The 23,004-nt window shown below is 43.1% G+C and overlaps 1 protein-coding gene across 1 annotated transcript in view; it reads left to right on the forward strand.

The window, feature by feature from the left end:
• The window catches only part of LOC139408950 (cAMP-dependent protein kinase type II-beta regulatory subunit-like), a 34,983-nt gene continuing 11,979 nt past the window's right edge, over nt 1–23,004 (forward strand). Inside the window, exons 1-2 of the mRNA XM_071153475.1 lie at nt 1–304; nt 19,002–19,037. Of these exons, the coding sequence (XP_071009576.1) occupies nt 40–304; nt 19,002–19,037 (301 nt within the window). The 5' untranslated portion in view covers nt 1–39. The remainder of the gene's footprint in view (nt 305–19,001; nt 19,038–23,004) is intronic.

Below are 23,004 nucleotides of genomic sequence, written 5' to 3' on the forward strand. Positions count from 1 at the left end.
TACATTTTATTCGTATTTCTCATAGATTTGACATCAGGAATGAGTATAGAAATTCCTGAAGGATTGACGGAGCTGTTGCAGAGCTTTACCGTGGAAGTGCTGAGGAATCAGCCGGGAGATTTGCTCGAGTTCGCTTTGCAGTATTTCACCCAACTGAAGGACAGTGAAATTAGAGGAGCCGCGTTTGGCAATGACCAAAATTCGGCCACGAGACCCAGTGGGAAAGCGGTCAATTTCATTGAGGAAGCCATGCAGATTGATTCTGAAAATGGAGAGGAGGAGAGTGACGACGAGGAATTCACAGGTAGGCTAATATATGAACAATAACCATGTTGAGCTCCATTCTATTAAATTGTATTCAATTTCTATTATATTATTCAGCCAGTGGAATATCGGAATGGAATATAACATAATAAATTGTATATGAGATGGAATTAAATTCTACAATTGCAACATGTTTGCCTCTTAGAAAATGTAGCCACTGTAGCCAGTGATGTGTGATGAGCTTTCAAATTGTTTTCCACATTGTAACAACACCATGCCATGATGATTCTGTCTGGGCTGTCCTTCGCCAAATATGGACATGGTGATAGAGGCTGATTGACACGAAATGAACATCCTGTGCAACTGTGTAGCATTTGATCTCTAGCCAACAGTTTATCCTGTTTCCTGATTCCTGAGAATTTCTTTTGACATCATTAGGCTTACACAATGCATATAGGCCAAGTTACTAGAGAGGGAGTTAGAGCAACAATAGAGTACACAGTCCTCATGAAAATCACGTAAACCTTAGTAGTGGCGATTTAAGCATGTAAATCTTGGTGGGGCAAAAAATATATATTTTTGTACATACATGCCAGCAAAGCCACTACACAACACAATGCTAAACAATCCATTAAGTGCACTATAACGGTGACAAACGGTGCCCACAAACTGCTAAGGCCTACATAAAGCTGTCTCAACAGCAGAGCTTTCTTTTCAGCACCATAGAGTAAGTCCTTACCACTGCTACACCTGGCTATCAGCGGAGCCGTGTCTGGTAGCGAAACCGTTAATTCAGCCTAATTCACTGCCTTTTTAAAAACATAGCTGATATTGCTGACTTGCTTAAACAAATGTGGTTTCTACTGACAATTGAGACATACAAACTATGGCATAATGGAACGATGAGCCGATAAGAAGCAATCCGTAATTTCAATTAAGACATTAATGAGCGAGCTAAGATGGACAGAGTCAAAATAACTATTTGTTATAGCAGTTTCGAAATGTACAGTGACAGAATTCAGAACATGGGTCGTTCTTGCAGTATTCTCCCTGTACACCAAGTCAGAACTGTAGGATAAATAAAGGGGGCATATAAGCAGACAATATTCGATGATGACATTTCTCTGAAACAGGCTACATGTGCACCACAAAGTCAGAACATTAGGGCTAAGTTATGAGGGGGAAATGGACCAAATTAATAGGGTGAGGCACATGGGCTACTAACAGCTTACTATACAACATACACGTAGTATTACTTTCTTAGCTACAGTATACATATCTCCCTGGCATATTACGTAATTTATGCAGCAGCATAGAAGACCAAAGTGCTCACAAGTGCTGTGCTCACTTGAACAGGAAGGTGGCGCTGCGGCCCTTCTTGTGGGCAAATTTTGTCATTAAACTTTGTCATCAAAGACTGACATTCTCAGGATTTATGGTGCTTTCAAGACAACTGGAAACTGAAAAAAGGCTGAATCATGACGTCAGTGATCTTCAGGTCAGAGCTCAAGAAAGAGGCCAGAGTTCCCGACTTGGAATTCCGAGTTGGATGACCGTTCAAAACCTATTTTCCCAGTCGGAGCAAATTGTTTCAGAGTTCCCAGGTGTCTTGAACTCACTGAAGTCTGAGATTTCCCTCTTGAACACGGCAGAAGTCATGCTGGATTGACAGCATGGCCAATGTATTCAACCTTTTCTGCCCCATGGTGTTGCGTGTGAATGTTTATCCTTTTTAAGCTTGGAAAAGAGACCTTTAAACCCAGACTTGGACCACACCCCCTCTCCACCGAATAGCAGGCAGGGGAAGCAAAATATTGATTGCTTTGCAATGCTTGCAGTTAGCCTCTGATTCCTTCCAAACCACTCAATGTTGAATTTGCGATTTCCAACTTGTTGTGTAATCTTCATGTCCAATGGCCGATGAGCACCGCTAAGTTTTATCTATAATTTCTCTTCATATGACAAGGATTGAAAGGGGATTTTCCAGTAGATTATCGATGTGATTCATGATTATAACTGCTTGTCTAGCTTGTTAGCTAAGATTGTGAAAGTATGACGTTTACATGATCAGTCCAATCAAAGCTACGATAGATATAACGTGATTTGACGTCATTTTATCTGTGACCAATGAACTTGAGCCTTCTTGGATGGGCACTTCTAATGTAAATCTATGGCAGCACCCAAGGGGGCTTGAACTTTCGAGATTTTGTGGTGACGTAGTGTCCCCATGAGTGACAGAACACTGAGCCAATCACTGCGCAACTAGAGAAGATTACCAACCCCTACGCTCTGTATTTTCCGCTGGCTGCCCTTCCACCACAGAAAGCACTGAACTAGGCTGAAACACCTGCATTTTGTAGCTGCCTTACACAAGAAATCAAAAAAGAGACATGTTTGTATATGGCTTTATTAACTCATATATATATATATATATATATATATATATATATATTGTTTTTTAGTTTTTTGTTACTGTGTTTGTAATATGATATGTGACACGTGTTAATGCCAAAATAACATGCAAAACAGGCAACAATTTATTTAGTTTTTGCTAAACAGGTGGGGCTCAAAAAAGGGTGGGGCTCTGTAATAATTTACATAAAAAATAGAGTGAAAAACTCAATTTATACACTACCGGACAGAACTTTTGACCGGTTGTGTAAATGACCAGCCATTTTTGACAGTCAATACAGATGTAGGATCTTAGATTGAGCCAGTTTGCTACAGTAGGAAAATAATCCTGCAGCAACAGAAAATGGGAATTATTATGTGGATTTTAATTAGTAGGCAATTTGTGGAGGGTTTGATACATTTTTCTTAAGGGCAAATCAAGTCTGACATTTTGTAGTGGAAATTACAAACTTTAGAAACCTTTTTATACTTGAATACACTACAAGTTTGCATTTTCTGCTGTGCAGGAACATTTCCATCATCAAAAAAGTGATACAATTAAAATCCTACATCTGTACGCAGCAGTATGGGGTTGGCATACACCTCTGTAGGTCTGAAAGCAAAGTAGTTGGGGGGAAAAGCACAAGTGTATGTGACAGGTTAGCATTGCATGCCTCAGTGGTTATGGTGCTTGAGAAAGAAGTCTTAATGGCTGCTACTAGGAGGATAGGTAGAGGGCTGCTGCCAGAGGCCTATGATTAAACAATTGCAGATAAAACACAGACAAGAATAGAATGGAATAGATCAAGCCCAGTGGATCATTACTTAATTCAGTAGATATATGCTGGTCCTCTGTAGCTCAGTTGGTAGAGCATGGCTCTTGCCATGGTAGTGGGTTTGATTCTGGCTTTGGAAAGAAGTGTCTGCTAAATTGCATTTCATTATATAACAGTATACAGTGCTTGGCTTGGGCAGGACCCCACCATAGCGGAGTACCGGCAGCTAATTATTCTACTGCTTGAGCTCCTGCACCTCTTAAGCCTGTGTCACACAAATACATTTCTGGTGCAGATGCAAAATTATTTGTTCATCCAACTGTGTGGTAATTGTAACAGCATCACTATAGACAAAATGCTGGCTGTACAATTTAGCTAGCAACCTAAACTGTTGCCTATTTGGACACCTACAAATAACTACAAATACCTAGGTGTCTGGTTAGTCTGTAAACTCTCTTTCCAGACTCACATTAGCATCTCCAATCCAAAATTAAATCTAGAATCGGCTAGAGTATTCAACCCCTTTTCCTATTTCGCAACAAAGCATCCTTCACTCATGGCACTAAATATACCCTCGTAAAACTGACTATCCTACCGATCCTTGACTTTGGCGATGTCATTTACAAAATAGCCCCTAACACTCTACTCAGCAAACTGGATGTAGTCTATCACAGTGCCATCCGTTTTATCACCAAAGCCCCATATACTACCCACCACTGCGACTTGTATGCTCTCGTTGGCTAGCCCTCACTACATATCCATCGCCAAACCCACTGGCTCCAGGTCATCTATAAGTCATCGCTAGGTAAACCCCGCCTTATCTCAGCTCACTGGTCACCATAGCAACACCCGTAGCATGCGCTACAGCAGGTGTATTGCACTGGTCATCCCCAAAGCCAACACTTACTTTGGCCACCTTTCCATCCAGTTCTCTGCTGCCAATGACTGGAACGAATTGCAAAAATCTCTGAAGCTGGAGTCTTATATCTCCCTCTCTAACTTTAAGCATCAGCTGTCAGAGCATCTTACCGATCACTGTACCTGTACACAGCCAATCTGTAAATAGCACACCCAACTATCTCATCCCCATATTATTACATACCCTCTTGCTCTTTTTAACCACAGTATCTCTACTTGCACATCATCATCTGCACATCTATCACTCCAGTATTAATGCTAAATTGTAATTATATTCTCCTCTTTGGCCTATGTATTGCTTACCTCCCTACTCTTCTACATTTGCACACACTGTACATAGATCTTTCTATTTTTCTTTTACAGTGGGGCAAAAAAGTATTTAGTCAGCCACCAATTGTGTAAGTTCTCCCACTTAAAAAGATGAGAGAGGCCTGTAATTTTCATCATAGGTACACTTCAACTATGACAGACAAAATGAGAAAAGAAATCCAGAAAATCACATTGTAGGATTTTTAATGAATTTATTTGCAAATTATGGTGGAAAATAAGTATTTGGTCACCTACAAACAAGCAAGATTTCTGGCTCTCACAGACCTGTAACTTCTTCTTTAAGAGGCTCCTCTGTCCTCCACTCGTTACCTGTATTAATGGCACCTGTTTGAACTTGTTATCAGTATAAAAGACACCTGTCCACAACCTCAAACAGTCACTCTCCAAATTCCACTATGGCCAAGACCAAAGAGCTGTCAAAGGACACCAGAAACAAAATTGTAGACCTGCACCAGGCTGGGAAGACTGAATCTGCAATAGGTAAGCAGCTTGGTTTGAAGAAATCAACTGTGGGAGCAATTATTAGGAAATGGAAGACATACAAGACCACTGATAATCTCCCTCGATCTGTGGCTCCACGCAAGATCTCACCCCGTGGGGTCAAAATGATCACAAGAACGGTGAGCAAAAATCCCAGAACAACACGGGGGGACCTAGTGAAAGACCTGCAGAGAGCTGGGACCAAAGTAACAAAGCCTACCATCCATCAGTAACACACTACGCCGCCAGGGACTCAAATCCTGCAGTGCCAGACGTGTCTCCCTGCTTAAGCCAGTACATGTCCAGGCCCATCTGAAGTTTGCTAGAGAGCATTTGGATGATCCAGAAGAAGATTGGGAGAATGTCATATGGTCAGATGAAACCAAAATATAACTTTTTGGTAAAAACTAAACTCGTCGTGTTTGGAGGACAATGAATGCTGAGTTGCATCCAAAGAACACCATACCTACTGTGAAGCATGGGGGTGGAAACATCATGCTTTGGGGCTGTTTTTCTGCTAAGGGACCAGGACGACTGATCCGTGTAAAGGAAAGAATGAATGGGGCCATTTATCGTGAGATTTTGAGTGAAAACCTCCTTCCATCAGCAAAGGCATTAAAGATGAAACGTGGCTGGGTCTTTCAGCATGACAATGATCCTACACACACCACCCGGGCAATGAAGGAGTGGCTTCGTAAGAAGCATTTCAAGGTCCTGGAGTGGCCTGCCAGTCTCCAGATCTCAACCCCATAGAAAATCTTTGGAGGGAGTTGAAAGTCCATGTTGCCCAGCAACAGCCCCAAAACATCACTGCTCTAGAGGAGATCTGCATGGGGGAATGGGCCAAAATTCCAGCAACAGTGTGTGAAAACCTTGTGAAGGCTTACAGAAAACGTTTGACCTCTGTCATTGCCAACAAAGTGTATATAAGTATTGAGATAAACTTTTGTTATTAACCAAATACTTATTTTCCACATAATTTGCAAATAAATTCATTAAAAATCCTACAATTTTCTGGATTTTTTTTCTCATTTTGTCTGTCATAGTTGAAGTGTACCTATGATGAAAGTTACAGGCCTCTCATCTTTTTAAGTGGGAGAACTTGCACAATTGGTGGCTGACTAAATACTTTTTTGCCCCACTGTATGTTATTGACTGTACATTTGTTTATGTGTAACTTTGTCGCACTGCTTTGCTTTATCTTGGCCAGGTTGCAGTTGTAGATGAGAACTTGTTCTCAACTGGCCTACCTGGTTAAATAAAGGTGACATAAAAGCTAGTTAGCTAGCTAGTGCAGTTCATGTTGGACAATTTCAATTGAAACTGGACAGAGAAAGGTGTCACTGGCCTAAACACTATACCCCATAATGTCAAAGTGGAATTATGTTTTTAGAATTGTGTACAAATGAATTACAAATGAAAAGCTGAAATGTCTTGAGTCAATAAGTATTCAACCCCAGACTACCTCATCTCTGTACCCCATACATACAACTATATGTAAGGTCCCGCCGTCGAGCAGTGTATTTCAAACACAGATTCAAACACAAAGACCAGGGAGTTTTTCCAATGCCTCGCAAATAAGTATTGGTAGATGGGTAAAAAAAGCAGACATTGAATCAAATCAAATGTATTTACATAGCCCTTCTTACATCAGCTGATATATCAAAGTGCTTTACAGAAACCCAGCCTAAAACCCCAAACAGCAAGCAATGCAGGTGTAGAAGCACGGTGGCTAGGAAAAACTCCAAAACCTAGGAGGAAACCTAGAGAGGAACCAGGCTATGAGGGGTGGCCAGTCCTCTTCTGGCTGTGCCGGGTGGAGATTATAACAGAACATGGCCAAGATGTTCAAATGTTCATAAATGACCAGCATGGTCCAATAATAATAATCCCAGTAGTTGTCAAGGGTGCACCAAGTCAGCACCTCATGAGTAAATGTCAGTTGGCTTTTCATAGCCGATCATTAAGAGTATCTCCACCGCTCCGGCTCTCTCTAGAGAGTTGAAAACAACAGGTTTGGACAGGTAGCACATCCGGTGAACAGGTCAGGATTCCATAGCCGCAGGCAGTACAGTTGAAACTGGAGCAGCAGCACGGCCATGTGGACTGGGGACAGCAAGGAGTCATCATGCCAGGTAGTCCTGAGGCATGGTCCTAGGGCTCAGGTCCTCAGAGAGAGAGAAAGAAAGAGAGAATTAGAGAGAGCATACATAAATTCACACAGGACACCAGATAAGAAAGTGAATATCCCTTTGAGCGTGGTGAGGTTATTAATTACACTTTGCATGATGTATCAATACACCCAGTCACTACAGATACAGGCGTCCTTTCTAACTCAGTTGCCGGAGAGGAAGGAAACCACTCAGGGATTTCACCATGAGGCCAATGGTGACTTTAAAACAGTTACAGAGTGGCTGTAATAGGAGAAAGCTGAGGATGGTTCAACAACATTGTAGTTACTCCACAATACTAACCTAAATGACAGAGTGAAATGACAGAGTGAAAAGAAGGAAGCCTGTACAGAATAAAAAATATTCCAAAACTTGCGTCCTCTTTTCAATAAGGCACTAAAGTAAATTCACCTTTCAGCAGGACATTAACCTAAAACACAAAGCCAAATATACACTGGAGTTGCTTACCAAGACAACATTGAGTGGCCTTTTCACACACGGGTCTTCCCCGTTTTTTGCAGAGGTACTGGGTAACTTTTCCTTCACCAGGTTCCTATTCCTCCAAGCAGGTCACGACATAAGCTCTTCCAGGGCATCGGACCCCTGCTCCGTGGCCTTGTTAGCTTGGCTGAGCTTATGGCTTCCCTTTGTGACAGGTGTGATGGTGGCATCCCCCCTGAGAATCCGCATACCTTGTGTATGCACTACCTAGGCTTGAGCCACGCGGAGAGGGCGGTGGAGCGCCCTACTGGATGCATGTTTTGTGTGGTGTTCTCAAAACGCCATCGCCTGGCGCAATTGGAGGCCATGTGCGAGTGGATCGGCAAGGCTCGGGCTCAGGCTGGGGACGAGCTCCCTCCCTCAGGAGTGGTGCTCCAGCGAGCTGTTAGTCCCTCTCCTGGGCCCAGTACCACCCCCAGGAAGCTTGGCCGGAGCCAACGCAGGCAGAGCTCATCTGCTGCCAGTCCTGGACGGGGGCAGGAGTCAGCCGCTGGGACCACCTTGAACGGAGGGCGCATGCCCTGCGGCAGGAGGTTGATAGCTTCAATGGCGACAACAGCTGTTCCCTGTTGGCCAGTGATAGGCTGATCCTGGGGGACGCTGCTGGTACTGTTCACCACCGTGAGCGGGGCTACCTGGCTGACAGGCCATCAGAGGCTATTAGGAGCCTACTCACTCGGGTAGCCACTGCACTGGACATCAAAACTGGTGGACAGTAAGGACTCTCCATCTGTCCCCATCACTGCTGAGTTCTGCGAGGCCTTGCAGGAGAGTTGGGCCTCTGCCAGGGGGAGCTTCCGACTCACAACAGAGACTGGACCATGGAGTTATGTTGCGGGCGCAGAGTCACTCGGCCTCCGGGAGTACCCGACCATGGACACCATGATAGCTGCCATGGTCCTCCCGGACCAGGAGATTATAGGGCGGAACCCACGACTGAAGCCCTCCAGAGTCTTTGATCCAGACTTGAAAGTCACATATGGGTCACTCTTCTCTCTTGGCCACCTTACCAGCATGGCCATGCTGCTGCAGGCCTACCTGCAGATTCTCTTGCCCTGGCTGCAGGAGGGCACAGAGGAGTTCCTCCGGGAAGCGATGGAGGTGTCTCACCAGCTTTTCCTGATCCATAGGGATGTGGTTCGCGCCAATGGATGGGCCATGGCGCAGGTGGTTACCTCCCGGCACCATCTCTGGCTGGCCCAATCCCGTCTGCCAGCTGCTCTCCAGAGCACATTTGCCACTCTCCCCATCACCCCAGTGCTGACGTTTGGCCCAGGGGTTGATGACGTTTTGGAGCAGACCAACAAGGTTCGTAGGGACCGGGAGACCCTGAGACGGTTCATGACGCCTCCTCAAGGCTTGGGTCCAAGGCAGACGGACCGTCACCACCCACCTGCACCCGAATGACGGTGGGGTCCCTCTCCTGCACCATCACGTCATGCCAGCCCGCCAGCCCGTGTGTTGAAGGCCGTGTCCAGGGACCAGTGGTTTGTGAACCTGGACCTGAGGGATGCATACTTCCATGTTCCTGTTCACCCAGCTCATTGGCAGTACTTACGGCTTACGAATTCATGGTTCTTCCATTCGGCCTCTCCTTGGCACCCCACACTTTCACAAAGTGCATGGACTCTGTCCTGGCACCTCTCACGTCCCGAGGATTGTTGATCATCAATTACCTGGACAATTGGCTGATTTGTGCCCCGACCATGACCCAGGTCCTGTCAGACAGAGACATGCTCCTTACCCACATCGGTGGGCTAGGTATTACTGTAAACGACAAGAAGAGTCATCTGACGCCCACCCAGAGGGTGGCCTTCATTGACATGGAACTAGACTCAGTCCTCATGAGAGCACTTCTGCCCACCAAAAGGGTTCAGGCGATCCTATCTTGCCTCGACCACTTTCGGGAGGTGCGGGTCGTATCCGCTCTAACCTGCCAACGCCTGTTGCTCGTTGCTGATTCCCCTGAGCCTGCTCCATCTCCGGCCTCTTCAACGGTGGTTCAACTCCCACCGGCTGCACCCGAAGTGCCACCGTCAACTGTGGGTGACCGCACAGTGCCTCAGGGCATTATTGAGGTGGCGCTGTTGCTCCTTTTTCTCAGGTGGGGTGGAGATGCAGAGGATGTGCAGCCTGGAGCTGGTCAGCGCAGATGCCTCCCAGATCGGCTGACCAAGGGCAGGTTGGCCAGCAGCTGTTGGCCACCCCCTTGTTGCGGCAGGCACATCAATACACTAGTGCTAAGAGCTGTACTGCTGGCCCTGCGGTATTTCCTTCCACATCTGAAGGGAAGAGTGAGATTACGGAAAACACCACAGTGGGGGCTTACATCAACCATCAGGGTGGACTGAGGTCCCACCACCTCCATCTTATGGCACGGGAGCTCCATCTCTGGGCTCAGGGACGTCTAGAGTCTCTATGCGGAGGGCACATACCTGGCATCCTGAATGTGGCAGCGGATATGCTCTCGAGGGAGGGCCTGCCCGCTTCGGACTGGAGCCTACATCCCCAGGTGGTGCAGCACCTGTGGGACAAGTTCGGGAGAGTGCAGGGACCTGTTTTCCTCCCCGGACAATACACACTGCCCCATGTGGTACTCCATGTTGGAGCCACCAGGGCCTCTGGGCTTGGATGTTCTGGCTCACGATTGGCCAGGGCTGGTGCTTTACGCATTCCACCCTTTTCCCCTGATCCAGGCTGTGCTGGACAGGACCAGGATGGCGGAGCATCGTATCCTGCTGGTGGCCTCATACTGACAACCCTGGTTCAGCCTTCTCCTGTCCCTGTTGTCTGGGACACCTTAGCATCTGCCCATGAGACAGTGTAGGGCAGGGGAGGCAGGGTAGCCTAGTGGTTAGAGCGTTGGACTAGTAACCAAAAGGTTGCAAGTTCAAACCCCTGAGCTGACAAGGTACACATCTGTCGTTCTGCCCCTGAACAGGCAGTTAACCCACGGTTCCTAGGCCGCCATTGAAAATAAGAATTTGTTCTTAACTGACTTGCCTAGTTAAATAAAGGTAATTTTTTTTTTTTTTTTAAAGACCGGGGGAACTCTGTGGCATCCGAGACCGCACCGCCTCAGTCTGTGGACTTGGCTGCTGAACGGCACCAATGGTCCATGTTAGGACTACAGGAGGGTGCCATGCAGAGTGCAAGGGCATCGGTTACACCAGCCTAATCTCAGGAGTTGATAGGCTTGAAGTCATAAACTGCTCAATGCTTGAAGCACAGCGAAGAGCTGCTGGCAAAACGCACAACAATGCTGTTTGAATGAATGCTTACGAGCCTGCTGCCGCCTACCACTGCTCAGTCAGACTGCTCTATCAAATATCAAATCATAGACTTTATTATAACATAATAACACACAGAAATACAATCCTTTGGTCATTAATATGGTCGAATCCGGAAAATATCATTTCGAAAACAAAACGTTTATTATGTCAATGAAATACGGAACCGTTACGTATTTTATCTAACGGGTGGCATCCCTAAGTCTAAATATTGCTGTTACATTGTACAACCTGTCGTGATAATTTCCTGTATTACTAAACATTGAGAGAGCAAACCACACACAAGTCAGAGTTATATTATAAAGTCCATCTTTTAATTATGAATGAGCTTCACTATAGCCCTGTGACTCTCAGATCAATTCAGTGTCTAGAAATGAATTCTCTGAGAGTGCTTACAAAACAATTCTTAGTATCATTTATAGCCAAGACACACCCATCTCAACTCACATGACGAAACACAGATCTCAGGAACAGTTCACAAAGAACCTTTTACTTGAAAGAGGAGTATCCCATAGCCAGATAGCTTTAGCTATAAATTATCATTCAGTTTGGTCTCCTAAACAAAGTTCTTATCTCATTCTTGGTACAACATAGTACCAAACCATTACCTCATCCAATGGCATATATCAATTGTCAATTTTAGATACGCCCATCTCAAATACACCCCCTCCTGGACAAGCTCACCGAGACAGTGAGCCTCTTAGGTCATATACTAGATCAAGATAAGGGCAACCTCAGAGGGGACATACAATAGTTACAGACACATTCCCATAAGAAGACAAGCCTCCATTCTGTCCTATCCCCTTCTGATATTCTTCATAGCATCACATGGTTTAACAGATATATTGACATATGAAGACAAGCCTGACCTCTCCCCTCTCTGGGCCCCTAGTGACTAAGCCCTGGGAGAAGAGAGGAAAATGCAACTGCCAACAGTATTATCCAAAAGAAAACATCCTAATGAGAAATATCTCACATAAGCATTATTATGTAAATAAAACATGTTATTTATCAGTGTTAACTAACTCATTCTGATTCTGCTACCACAAACCTTCAATGTTATGTCATAATTACGTAAAATTCTGGCAAACTAGTTCGCAGCGAGCCAGGCGGCCCAAACTGTTGCATATACCCTGACTCTGCGTGCAATGAACACAAGAGAAGTGACACAATTTCACCTGGTTAATATTGCCTGCTAACCTGGATTTCTTTTAGCTAAATATGCAGGTTTAAAAATATGTACTTCTTTGTATTGATTTTAAGAAAGGCATTGGTGTTTATGGTTAGGTACAATCGTGCAACGACGAAAATGCGCTTTTGTTAAATCATCCCCCGTTTGGCGAAGTTGGCTGTCTTTGTTAGGAAGAAATAGTCTTCACACAGTTCACAACAAGCCAGGCATCCCAAACTGCTGCATATACCATGACTGTGTTGCAAGAGAAGTGACACAATTTACCTAATTAAAAGAAATTCATGTTAGCAGGAAATATTAACAAAATATGCAGGTTTAAAAATATATACTTGTGTATTGATTTTAAGAAAGGCATTGATGTTTATGGTTAGGGTACACGTTGGAGCAACGACAGTACTTTTTCGCGAATGTGCACCGCATCGATTATATGCAATGCAGGACACGCTAGATAAATTAGTAATATCATCAACGATGTGTAGTTAACTAGTGATTATGATTGATTGATTGTTTTTTATAAGATAAGTTTAATGCTAGCTAGCAACTTACCTTGGCTTCTTACTGCATTCGCGTAACAAGCAGGCTCCTCGTGGAGTGCAATGAGAGGCAGGTGGTTAGAGCGTTGGACTAGTTAACTGTAAGGTTGCAAGATTGAATCCCTGAGCTGACAAGGTAAAAATCTGTCGTTCTGCCCCTGAACAAGGCAGTTAACCCATCGTTCCTAGGCCGCCATTGAAAATAAGAATGTTCTTAACTGACTTGCCTAGTTAAATAAAGGTGTAAAACAAAATCGTCTAAACCGGTGTCCAAAAACCGATTTCCGATTGTTATGTTTCTGCCACTGTGTCTTCTTATTGTCTTGGCCTTAGGCCTATACAATTGAAGTCCGAAGTTTGCATACACCTAGGTTGGAGTCATTAAAACTCGTTTTTCAACCACTCCACAGATTTCTTGTTAACAAACTATAGTTTTGGCAAGTCGGTTAGGACATCTAGTTTGTGCATGACACAAGTAATTTTTTCAACAATTGTTTACAGACAGATTATTTCACTTATAATTCACCGTATCACAATTCCAGTGGGTCAGAAGTTGACATACACTAAGTCAGGGGTGTCAAAGTCAAATGGACGGAGGGCCAAATAAAAAAATCAGCTACAAGACGAGGGCCGGACTGTTCGAATGTTCATTGAAAATTTTTTAAATGACGCATATAGTCTAGTGAACCTAATTGAACCTACTGAAAACCTAACAAATATATTACAATATGATCAGATAAATAAAGCAATATTTTCTTATGGCTCTGTCAGTAATCTTTAATTTTCAACAGACACAAAAGACAAATTTCCTTTATATAAATATCCCCATAACATGAACATTAAAAGAAAGAAACCGGTATTCAAGGCACCATCAGTAGACTATATTTTCTATTTTAGCAAAAGTGGGCTAAATTTACTTCAAAGAAAAAACAATAATAGCAATTTTCTATCATCCACTCAACTGAAATATTTTTAAAATATAATTGGATTGAAATACAAAAAAATAAAGTGCAAAAATCTATTAATCAAAAACAACACTTTGTTTAAGGAGAAGTAACATGCAGTGAAAACAAATATTAAATTTTAACTTTTAAACTTGAACTGAGTAAAAACTCTAAATATGTGATTGCACAGTAATGTTCACTTGTTTGAGGTTGAGGGTGATACTTGGTGGTGTCCCATCTTTTCCACAAGTTCATCAATGTTCGGGGTAAGGCTCTGAGCTGAAGAAATCCTCAGAATTGAGTGGAGGTGTTCAGCAGTAAGTCGACTTCTGTGTGATGTTTTGTTCAGGTTCATCAAAGAAAACAGTTGTTCACACAGGTATGTGCTGCCAAACATAGACAACGTTTGAGCAGCCTGGATGCGCAGCTGGGGCATTGTGCCGGGGAGGAAACGGGCGAACTCCGCAGCACCCACTGCCGCATATTTTGCCCTCAGTGCATCATTGCATTGGAGGTCAATCAACTCCATTTGGAGGTTTGGTGGTGAGCTTTCCACGTCAACAGCAAATGGGTTACCGAGCAGTTCCAACCTGCTTTTTTGTGCTTCAAAGTCAGCAAATCGGCGTCGAAAGTCAGCGGCAAGCATACCTATTTTATCAGCCAACTGTGTGCTCGGGAACGCACTGGTAGAGAGCTTCTCTTTCATGGTCTGGCAGCTGGGAAAGTGGCTCAAATTTTCTTTCCGCATCTGCGTCTCCCACAGAGTCAGTTTGGTTTTAAATGCCTTCACTGTACTGTACATATCAGAGATGACACGATCCCGACCCTGCAGCTGCAAGTTTATTGCATTCAGATGACTCGTAATGTCACACAGAAAAGCCATTTCACACAGAAACATTTCGTCTCGGAGTTGTGTTGTGTCTTTCCCTTTGCTGTCCAAGAACAGACAAATCTCCTCACGAAGCTCGAAACATCTTTGAAGCACCTTTCCCTGGCTTAGCCATCGCACCTCTGTGTGATAAGGCAAATCACCATGCTCCGTTTCTAACTCCGTCAGAAATGCCTTGAACTGGCGGTGATTCAAACCTTTGGCTCTGATAAAGTTAACTGTGCGCGTGATGATGCTCATTACATGCTCCATTTTCAAGGCTTTACCGCACAACGCTTCCTGGTGTATGATACAATGATAAGCTGTCAGCTCACCTGTCGCGTTTTCCTCTTGCATCTTTTCCCGTATCTTCGCCACCAGTCCGCTCCTGTGTCCACACATCGCAGGTGCTCCGTCGGTTGTCAAACCCACGAGTTTTTCCCAAGGCAGCTCCATCTCATTTACACATCTTGACACCTCTTCATACAAATCATGCCCCGTAGTTGTGCCATGCATAGGACGTAAAGCCAAAAACTCCTCTGTCACGCTTAGGTTGGAGTCCACTCCGCGGATGAAAATTGACAACTGGGCAATGTCAGAAATGTCGGTGCTCTCATCCACAGCCAAGGAATATGCAATAAAATCTTTTCCCTTTTTCACAAGCTGCTCTTTTAGATTGATGGACAACTGGTCTACTCTCTCGGCAATGGTGTTTCTGCTCAGACTCACATTTAAAGAGTTGCCTTTTTTCTGGGCAAACTTCGTCACAAACTTTAATCATGCAGTTTTTGATGAAATCCCCCTCCGTAAATGGCCGGGCTGATTTAGCGATCTCTTCTGCCAAAATAAAACTGGCCTTGACAGTTGCGTCCGCGTGTGTGTCCGCGTGTTTCGTTTCATAATGTCGTCTCAGATTATACTCTTTCAGTACCGCCACACTTTCTCCACACAGAAGACACACAGGTTTTCCAGCTACCTTCGTGAACATATACTCCGACTCCCACCTTGTTTGAAACCCCCGGTTCTCAGTATCCACCTTCCGTTTTGCCATTTTTGATGGGTATCTGAAAGTTAATTTTACTGTGATGCTGACGACTGCTGTGCCAATAAATATTGAAATGAAGCAGCCTACTGCTCGGTGCGTCACCTTTGCATTGTGGGAAATGTAGTATTGGTGCGTGTAAAAGATCTGCGGGCTGCCGGCTTGCTGCGGGCCGGTTCTAATAATAAATCAAGATCATCCCAGGGGCCGTAAAAAACCTTCTTGCGGGCCGGATGTGGCCCGCGGGCCTTGACTCTGACATATGTGCACTAAGTTGACTGTGCCTTTAAACAGCTTGTAAAATTCCAGAAAATTATGTCATGGCTTTAGAAGATTCTGATAGGCTAACTGACATCATTTGAATCAATTGGAGGTGTACCTGTGGATGTATTTCAAGGCCTACCTTCAAACTCATTGCCACTTTGCTTGACATCATGGGAAAATCAAAAGAAATCAGTCAAGACCTCAGGAAAAAAATTGTAGACCTCTACAAGTCTGGTTCATCCTTGCGAGCAATTTCCAAACGCCTGAAGGTACCACGTTCATCTGTTCAAACAATAGTTTGCAAGCATAAACACCATTGGACGACGCAGCTGTCATACTGCTCAGGAAGGAGATGCGTTCTGTCTCCTAGAGATTAAGTACTTTGGTGCAAAAAGTGCAAATAAATCCCAGAACAACAGCAAAGGACCATGTGAAGATGCAGGAGGAAACAGATACAAAAGTATCTATATCCACAGATAAATTAGTCCTATATCGACATAACCTGAAAGGCCTCTCAGCAAGGAAGAAGCCACTGCTCCAAAAACACCATAAAAAAGCCAGACTAGGGTTTGCAACTGCACATAGGGACAAAGAGCATACTTTTTGGAGAAATGTCCTCTGGTCTGATTAAACAAAAATAGAACTGTTTGACCATAATGACCATCATTATGTTTGGAGGAAAAAGGGGGCTGCTTGCAAGCCGAAGAACACCATCCCAACCGTGAAGCACGGGGGTGGCAGCATCATGATGTGGGGGTGCTTTGCTGCAGGAGGGACTGGTGCTCTTCACAAAAATAGATGGCAGGAAAATTATTTGGATATATTGAAGCAACATCTCAAGACATCAGTCAAAGTTAAAGCTTGGTCGCAAATGGGTCTTCCAAATGGACAACGACCCAAAGCATATTTCCAAAGTTGTGGCAAAATGGCTTAAGGATAACAAAGTCAAGGTATTGGAGTGGCCATTACAAAGCCCTGACCTCAATCCATTAGAACATTTGTCGGCCGAACTGAAAAAGCGTTTGCGAGCAAGGAGGCCTACAAACCTGACTCAGTTACACCAGCTCTGTCAGAAGCAATGTGGGAAGCTTGTGGAAGGCTACCGAATAGTTTTGCTACAAAATAATAATTGAATGTATGTAAACTTCTGACCCATTGGGAATGTGATGAAAGAAATACAAGCTGAAATAAATTAAATAAATATTATTCTGACATTTCACATTCTTTGGGTTATGGAAACTATTTCACAGCGGTTTAGATGGTTCAATTATTCTCTACACTATACTTTCTTGTTTTGTCACAAAAACTGAAATTAGGCAAACTATTTGAATTTTTGCAACCAGGAAATGGCAGGTAAATAAAACTTGTTTGAAAATAATTAGAATTTGACAAGTAGTTAATAGCCTATAGATAATTAGCAGGCCGCACGGGTTGCGTAACAATCACATTTTGGAACAGTGTGTGCATTCTGACATGACGCGCATAAAAAACTCACTCTGGGTGGAACTCACTTGTGAAAAGGTTAAAGGGTTAGGGGAAGGGTTAGCTAACATACTAGTAGCTAAAAATTAGTCCGTCGTTGCACTGTTGCTAATTAGCTAAAATTGTCCATGATGAGATTCAAACATGCAGCCTTTGGGTTGCTAGACATTCGCATTATACATCTCCCATCCACTGCGACCGACCACCCTCCTTTCGTTTTGCTTTCGTTTTTTCCAAAAGTAACCTGTCTTAGGAACCATACCAAACGTCATACTAATTTGAGTGTCCCGGATTTACATTTACTATGTTACGTCTAGTCTATGAGACAAGGCTGGTATTTTTCATGTGTAGGTGTGGTTCACTAAGATTACATTTTGTTCTCATTTAAAGTAACTGTCCAGTGTTTCCAGATTTCTATGAAATTTGACCTATAATGAATTACAATATGAGAGAAATGGTTTTTCTTCCATAAAATGTGAATTAAGTGTGTTATTAAAATGCAGCTTTTCTGTGTTAGAATGTTGTAGGCATACCCCAACAATAGAATGGTGTAGGCGTATACCGGTCATTAAAAATATTCATGCGAGTAGACCGCTGATTGGCCAGCTCACCATCCTCTATGAGGCAATAGCAAGCATTTTTTAAAACAGTCTGTTTGAGATACAAGTTTGAGGTGGGCTTTTTGAAGTGTTTTTTTTCTCCAATTCATGCTTTGGCCGCAAATAAAAGTATAGGATGAGTTATTTGTGTATGAGTTAACAGAATATTGGGATTTTATGCTAGGTTTCTGTACATTGGCTGATGTAAAAAGGTTTTATAGATACATTTGATTGAATATGAACTTTTAACAGTTAGATTTTCATTGGACAGATTCTTGATCAGAGGAGCAAAACACATTTCAAAGGACTCAGCATCACTTCCTTATTGGGAGTTTTCGGTTAGCAAAGGGTGCTTTCTTCCCTGGTGTTTTGCAAAGCAAATATATAATAGAGAGTTTGGACATTGAGGTTTCTACCAAAAGTATTATGACTGATTCCATGGCTGCCATGTTAGCTCCACATGGGCAATATTGATGAAGTTATCAAAAAGAGGGGATATACATTCAGCATTAGGTAACATCTGTGTTCAACATTGTTATAACAATCCACAGTAGGTTAAGAGTCCTTTTCACCTGTCATTTAGTTGCCAGCTTTGATTAAAAAAATTAGAACATGTATGGTACTGCAATATTTCCTGATTTGGCCTTAAAGCTGAGATCTGCAAAAGGTGAAACAGTGCCACTGGTCGCCCCAGGCGCATTTGTTATTGTTTTTGTTTTGTTTCGGAAAAGGAGAAGATGAGCTTCCAGAAAAGTAATTTCAAAAAATCGTAGGACACACTCTGCTGTTCTATCCGCGTGTGCAATGATATGCAATGATGTCCGAGGGAATAAAACAGTGTTCGTTGTTTGAAGTGATATTTGTTGTTGTAATATCGCAAACTGACATGGCAGTTTCACCACAACAGATTCTAATATAATCCTATATGATCACCTCGCTTTTCCACTTTTTTTCAGCTCCTGTGATGAGTCGATTTATTAGAAGAGCATCAGGTGAGTGTGTTATTTTTGTTGTTTCTGGTGTGTTAGGGTGGAACAAAAGCCTGAACATTATTAGTACAGTGGTTGCTCCACTAAAGGTTTGTTATTATGCTGCGGGACTTAGAGGTAATATTGTGGTTTAATACGGTACCCTGCGTCACCACTTCATTGCTCCAGACCAGCGCAAGGGGGAGTTGGAGCACTGATTATGCTTTTGGGTCCTACTGTGTCTCTAACTGACAATGAATGGGCGACATAAACCTAAATAGAAACTGATAATTGTGCACGACTTCAGTATTATTTACTAAAACTGTTGTTACACTATTATTTTATTTTGTTAGGATTATTTTGCTCTTACTGTAGTATTGTAGCCCTCTCCCGACCGGTCACGTTGTACAGTGCCTGAGTGGCGCAAAGGTCTAAGACACTGCGTAGCTGTCACGTTCTGACCTGTATTTCCTTTGTTTTGTATTGATTTAGTATGATCAGGGCGTGAGTTGGGTGGGCAGTCTATGTTTGTTTTTCTATGTTTTGGGTTATTTCTATGTTTCGGCCTAGTATGGTTCTCAATCAGAGGCAGGTGTCATTAGTTGTCTCTGATTGAGAATCATACTTAGGTAGCCTGGGTTTCACTGTGTGTTTGTGGGTGATTGTTCCTGTCTCTGTGTTTTGCACCAGATAGGGCTGTTTTTGGTTTTCCACGTTTATTGTTTTGTAGTGTTCGTGTTTATCTTTTGTTATTAAACATGAATCAAAGAAACCACGCTGCATTTTGGTCCGCCTCTCCTTCACCTAAAGAAAACCGTTACAGTAGCAGTGCAAGCTGTGTTGCAACAGATGCTGGTTCAATACCCGTGCTGGCCTCGACTGGGAGATCCATGAGATGACTGTAGGTATTTGGTTTCTCTCCCTCTAAAAACATAAATAAATAACAAACTGGCTTTATTTACAAATTAGTAACAATGTCTCACCCCATGTTCAAGATTGGCCTTTTTCTCACTCATTTTACATTATTTGAAAACAAAATAATCTCCAAAATATATATATTATTTTTTTTAACAAAGCGATTATTATTGTTATTAATTTAGAATGATATAAAATCCCCTTAATATTCTCACATATATATATTATTAACACAGTTCTTAGCAGGACAATATATATGGGTCATATTGGTCATGGCACCCGAGTGGCGCACAATAGGATTGCCTTGCAGTTCTCAAGCTGTATCCACTGAAAGCACACAAGGTTCAAGACATGAGGGCAGGGGGCACTGGATGGGCCGTAGAGCTGCGCACAGAAGACAGACCTAGCCCATGGGGAAGGGAGGAGGAGGAAGGGGGAGGGAGGGGGGGGGGCTGACTAGGGAGACGTTCCCGCTGTTCTTAGTGCCAGTCTGCACTTTCAAACTAAAACAATGTCACTAATAATGGCATCTTAATGCTTTCGTTAATAAAATAATTATGAAAATACTCTTTCAAAATCCGATGTTTATTTAGTTCTGGCTCCATAAAGCAATACTATGGGAATAAATATCACTGAGTTACAGAAATATTGGAACAAAGTTGTCTAATGAAGGTAAACTGTCAGGTGTGAAGGTAAGACCCAGATGCAGACCACGTCAAATAAACAATAGTTTAATATTCCAACAGGGGCAGGCAATAGACAGTTCAAGGCAGGCAGTAAACCAGAGGTGGGGCAACGGTACCGGTTGGCAGGCAGGCTTAGGGTTGGGCAGGCAGATTGGTCAGGCAGGCGTGCTCGGAGTCAGGACAGGCAAGGGTCAAAAGCAGGAGGGCGAGAAAAGAGAGACTGAACAAAGCAGGAGCTGAGACACAAAACGCTGGTTGTCTTGAAAAAAGAAGACGAACTGGCAACAGACAAACAGAGAACACAGGTATAAATACACAGGGGATATGTCATGCCCTGACCTTAGAAAGCCGTTTTATTTCTCTATTTGGTTAGGTCAGGGTGTGATGTGGGGTGGGCATTCTATTTTTTGTTTTCTAGGTTTCTTTATTTCTATGTTTTGGCCGGGTATGGTTCTCAATCAGGGACAGCTGTCTATCGTTGTCTCTGATTGGGAATCATACTTGGGTAGCCCTTTTTCCCTCCTTTCAGTGTGGGTAGTTAACTTTGTTTGTGGCACTTAGCCCTGTAAGCTTCAAGGTGTGTAGGTGTGAACATCCCCCTACCTGCAATGTATAAGTACTCTGAAGTAGTTCATTTCAAACTCAAAACAGCAGTACAGTATTTCTTCTTCAAAACCTTTATGCTTTCGTTAATAAAATGATGATAAAAATACTCTTTCAAAATGCAGATATTTATTTAGTTATGGATCCATAACAAATTACTATGGGAGTAAATTTCACTGAATTACAAAAATATTGGAACAAAGTTGTCTAATGAAGGTAAACAAATTGTTGCTTACTGGAAAACACTCTTTGAAACACACACGGTCATGTTGTACACCGCCATTATGGCTATTGGCAGGTAGCTGGACAATAGACTTGCCTAGAAGAAGGGTAGGGGGATAATTATATCTTCAAATGTATTTATATGTTAGGTTGGCTGTATCACAACCGGCCGTGATTGGTTGCACTTTCAGTTTAATCCACCAGAAAAGACAAAACAAATAATACAGTGAAAAGTATTATGTATTACATCTAAAAACAGAAATAAATGTTTTGGCCTTTATTCAGATTACAGTTGCTCACTTTCGTTTTTTGAAAACAAAATAACCTCCAAAATATCGTGAAAAATGATCAAGTTGTATGGCACAGTCATATAGCCCGGCACCTATAGCTGAGTGACTCGCTCATTCATGATGAATAAGTACCAACATTTTTTTTGATAGTCTTTAATAAATAAATGTTTTGGTTATCCTGACTTGGCCACCATGTACAGTATTACAGTGGGGCAAAAACTATTTAGTCAGCCACCAATTGTGCAAGTTCTCCCACTTAAAAAGATGAGAGAGGCCTGTAATTTTCATCATAGGTACACTTCAACTATGACAGACAATGAGAAAAGAAAATCCAGAAAATCACATTGTAGGATTTTTTTATGAATTTATTTGCAAATTATGGTGGAAATTAAATATTTGGTCACCTACAAACAAGCAAGATTTCTGGCTCTCACAGACCTGTAACTTCTTCTTTAAGAGGCTACTCTGTCCTCCACTCCTGTATTAATGGCACCTGTTTGAACTTGTTATCAGTATAAAATACACCTGTCCACAACCTCAAACAGTCACACTCCAAACTCCACTATGGCCAAGACCAAAGAGCTGTCAAAGGACACCAGAAACAAAATTGTAGACCTGCACCAGGCTGGGAAGGCTGAATCTGCAAAAGGTATGCAGCTTGGTTTAAAGAAATCAACTGTGGGAGCAATTATTAGGAAATGGAAGACATACAAGACCACTGATAATCTCGATCTGTGGCTCCACGCAAGATCTTATCCCGTGGGGTCAAAATGATCACAAGAACGGTGAGCAAAAATCCCAGAACCACACCTAAATCCCCCCGACCTAGTGAATGACCTGCAGAGAGCTGGGACCAAAGTAACAAAGCCTACCATCAGTAACACACTACGCCGCCAGGGACTCAAATCCTGCAGTGCCAGAAGTGTCCCCCTGCTTAAGCCAGTACATGTCCAGGCCCGTCTGAAGTCTGAGAGCATTTGGATGATCCAGAAGAAGATTGGGAGAATGTCATATGGTCAGATGAAACCAAAATATAACTTTTTGGTAAAAACTCAACTCGTCGTGTTTGGAGGACAAAGAATGCTGAGTTGCATCCAAAGAACACCATACCTACTGTGAAGCATGGGGGAGGAAACATCATGCTTTGGGGCTGTTTTTCTGCAAAGGGACCAGGACGACTGATCCGTGTAAAGGTAAGAATGAATGGGGCCATGTATCGTGAGATTTTGAGTGAAAACCTCCTTCCATCAGCAAGGGCATTGAAGATGAAACGTG

The sequence above is a fragment of the Oncorhynchus clarkii genome, chromosome 1 (genome assembly GCF_045791955.1).
Source record: "Oncorhynchus clarkii lewisi isolate Uvic-CL-2024 chromosome 1, UVic_Ocla_1.0, whole genome shotgun sequence".
Classification (NCBI taxonomy): Eukaryota; Metazoa; Chordata; class Actinopteri; order Salmoniformes; family Salmonidae; genus Oncorhynchus; species Oncorhynchus clarkii.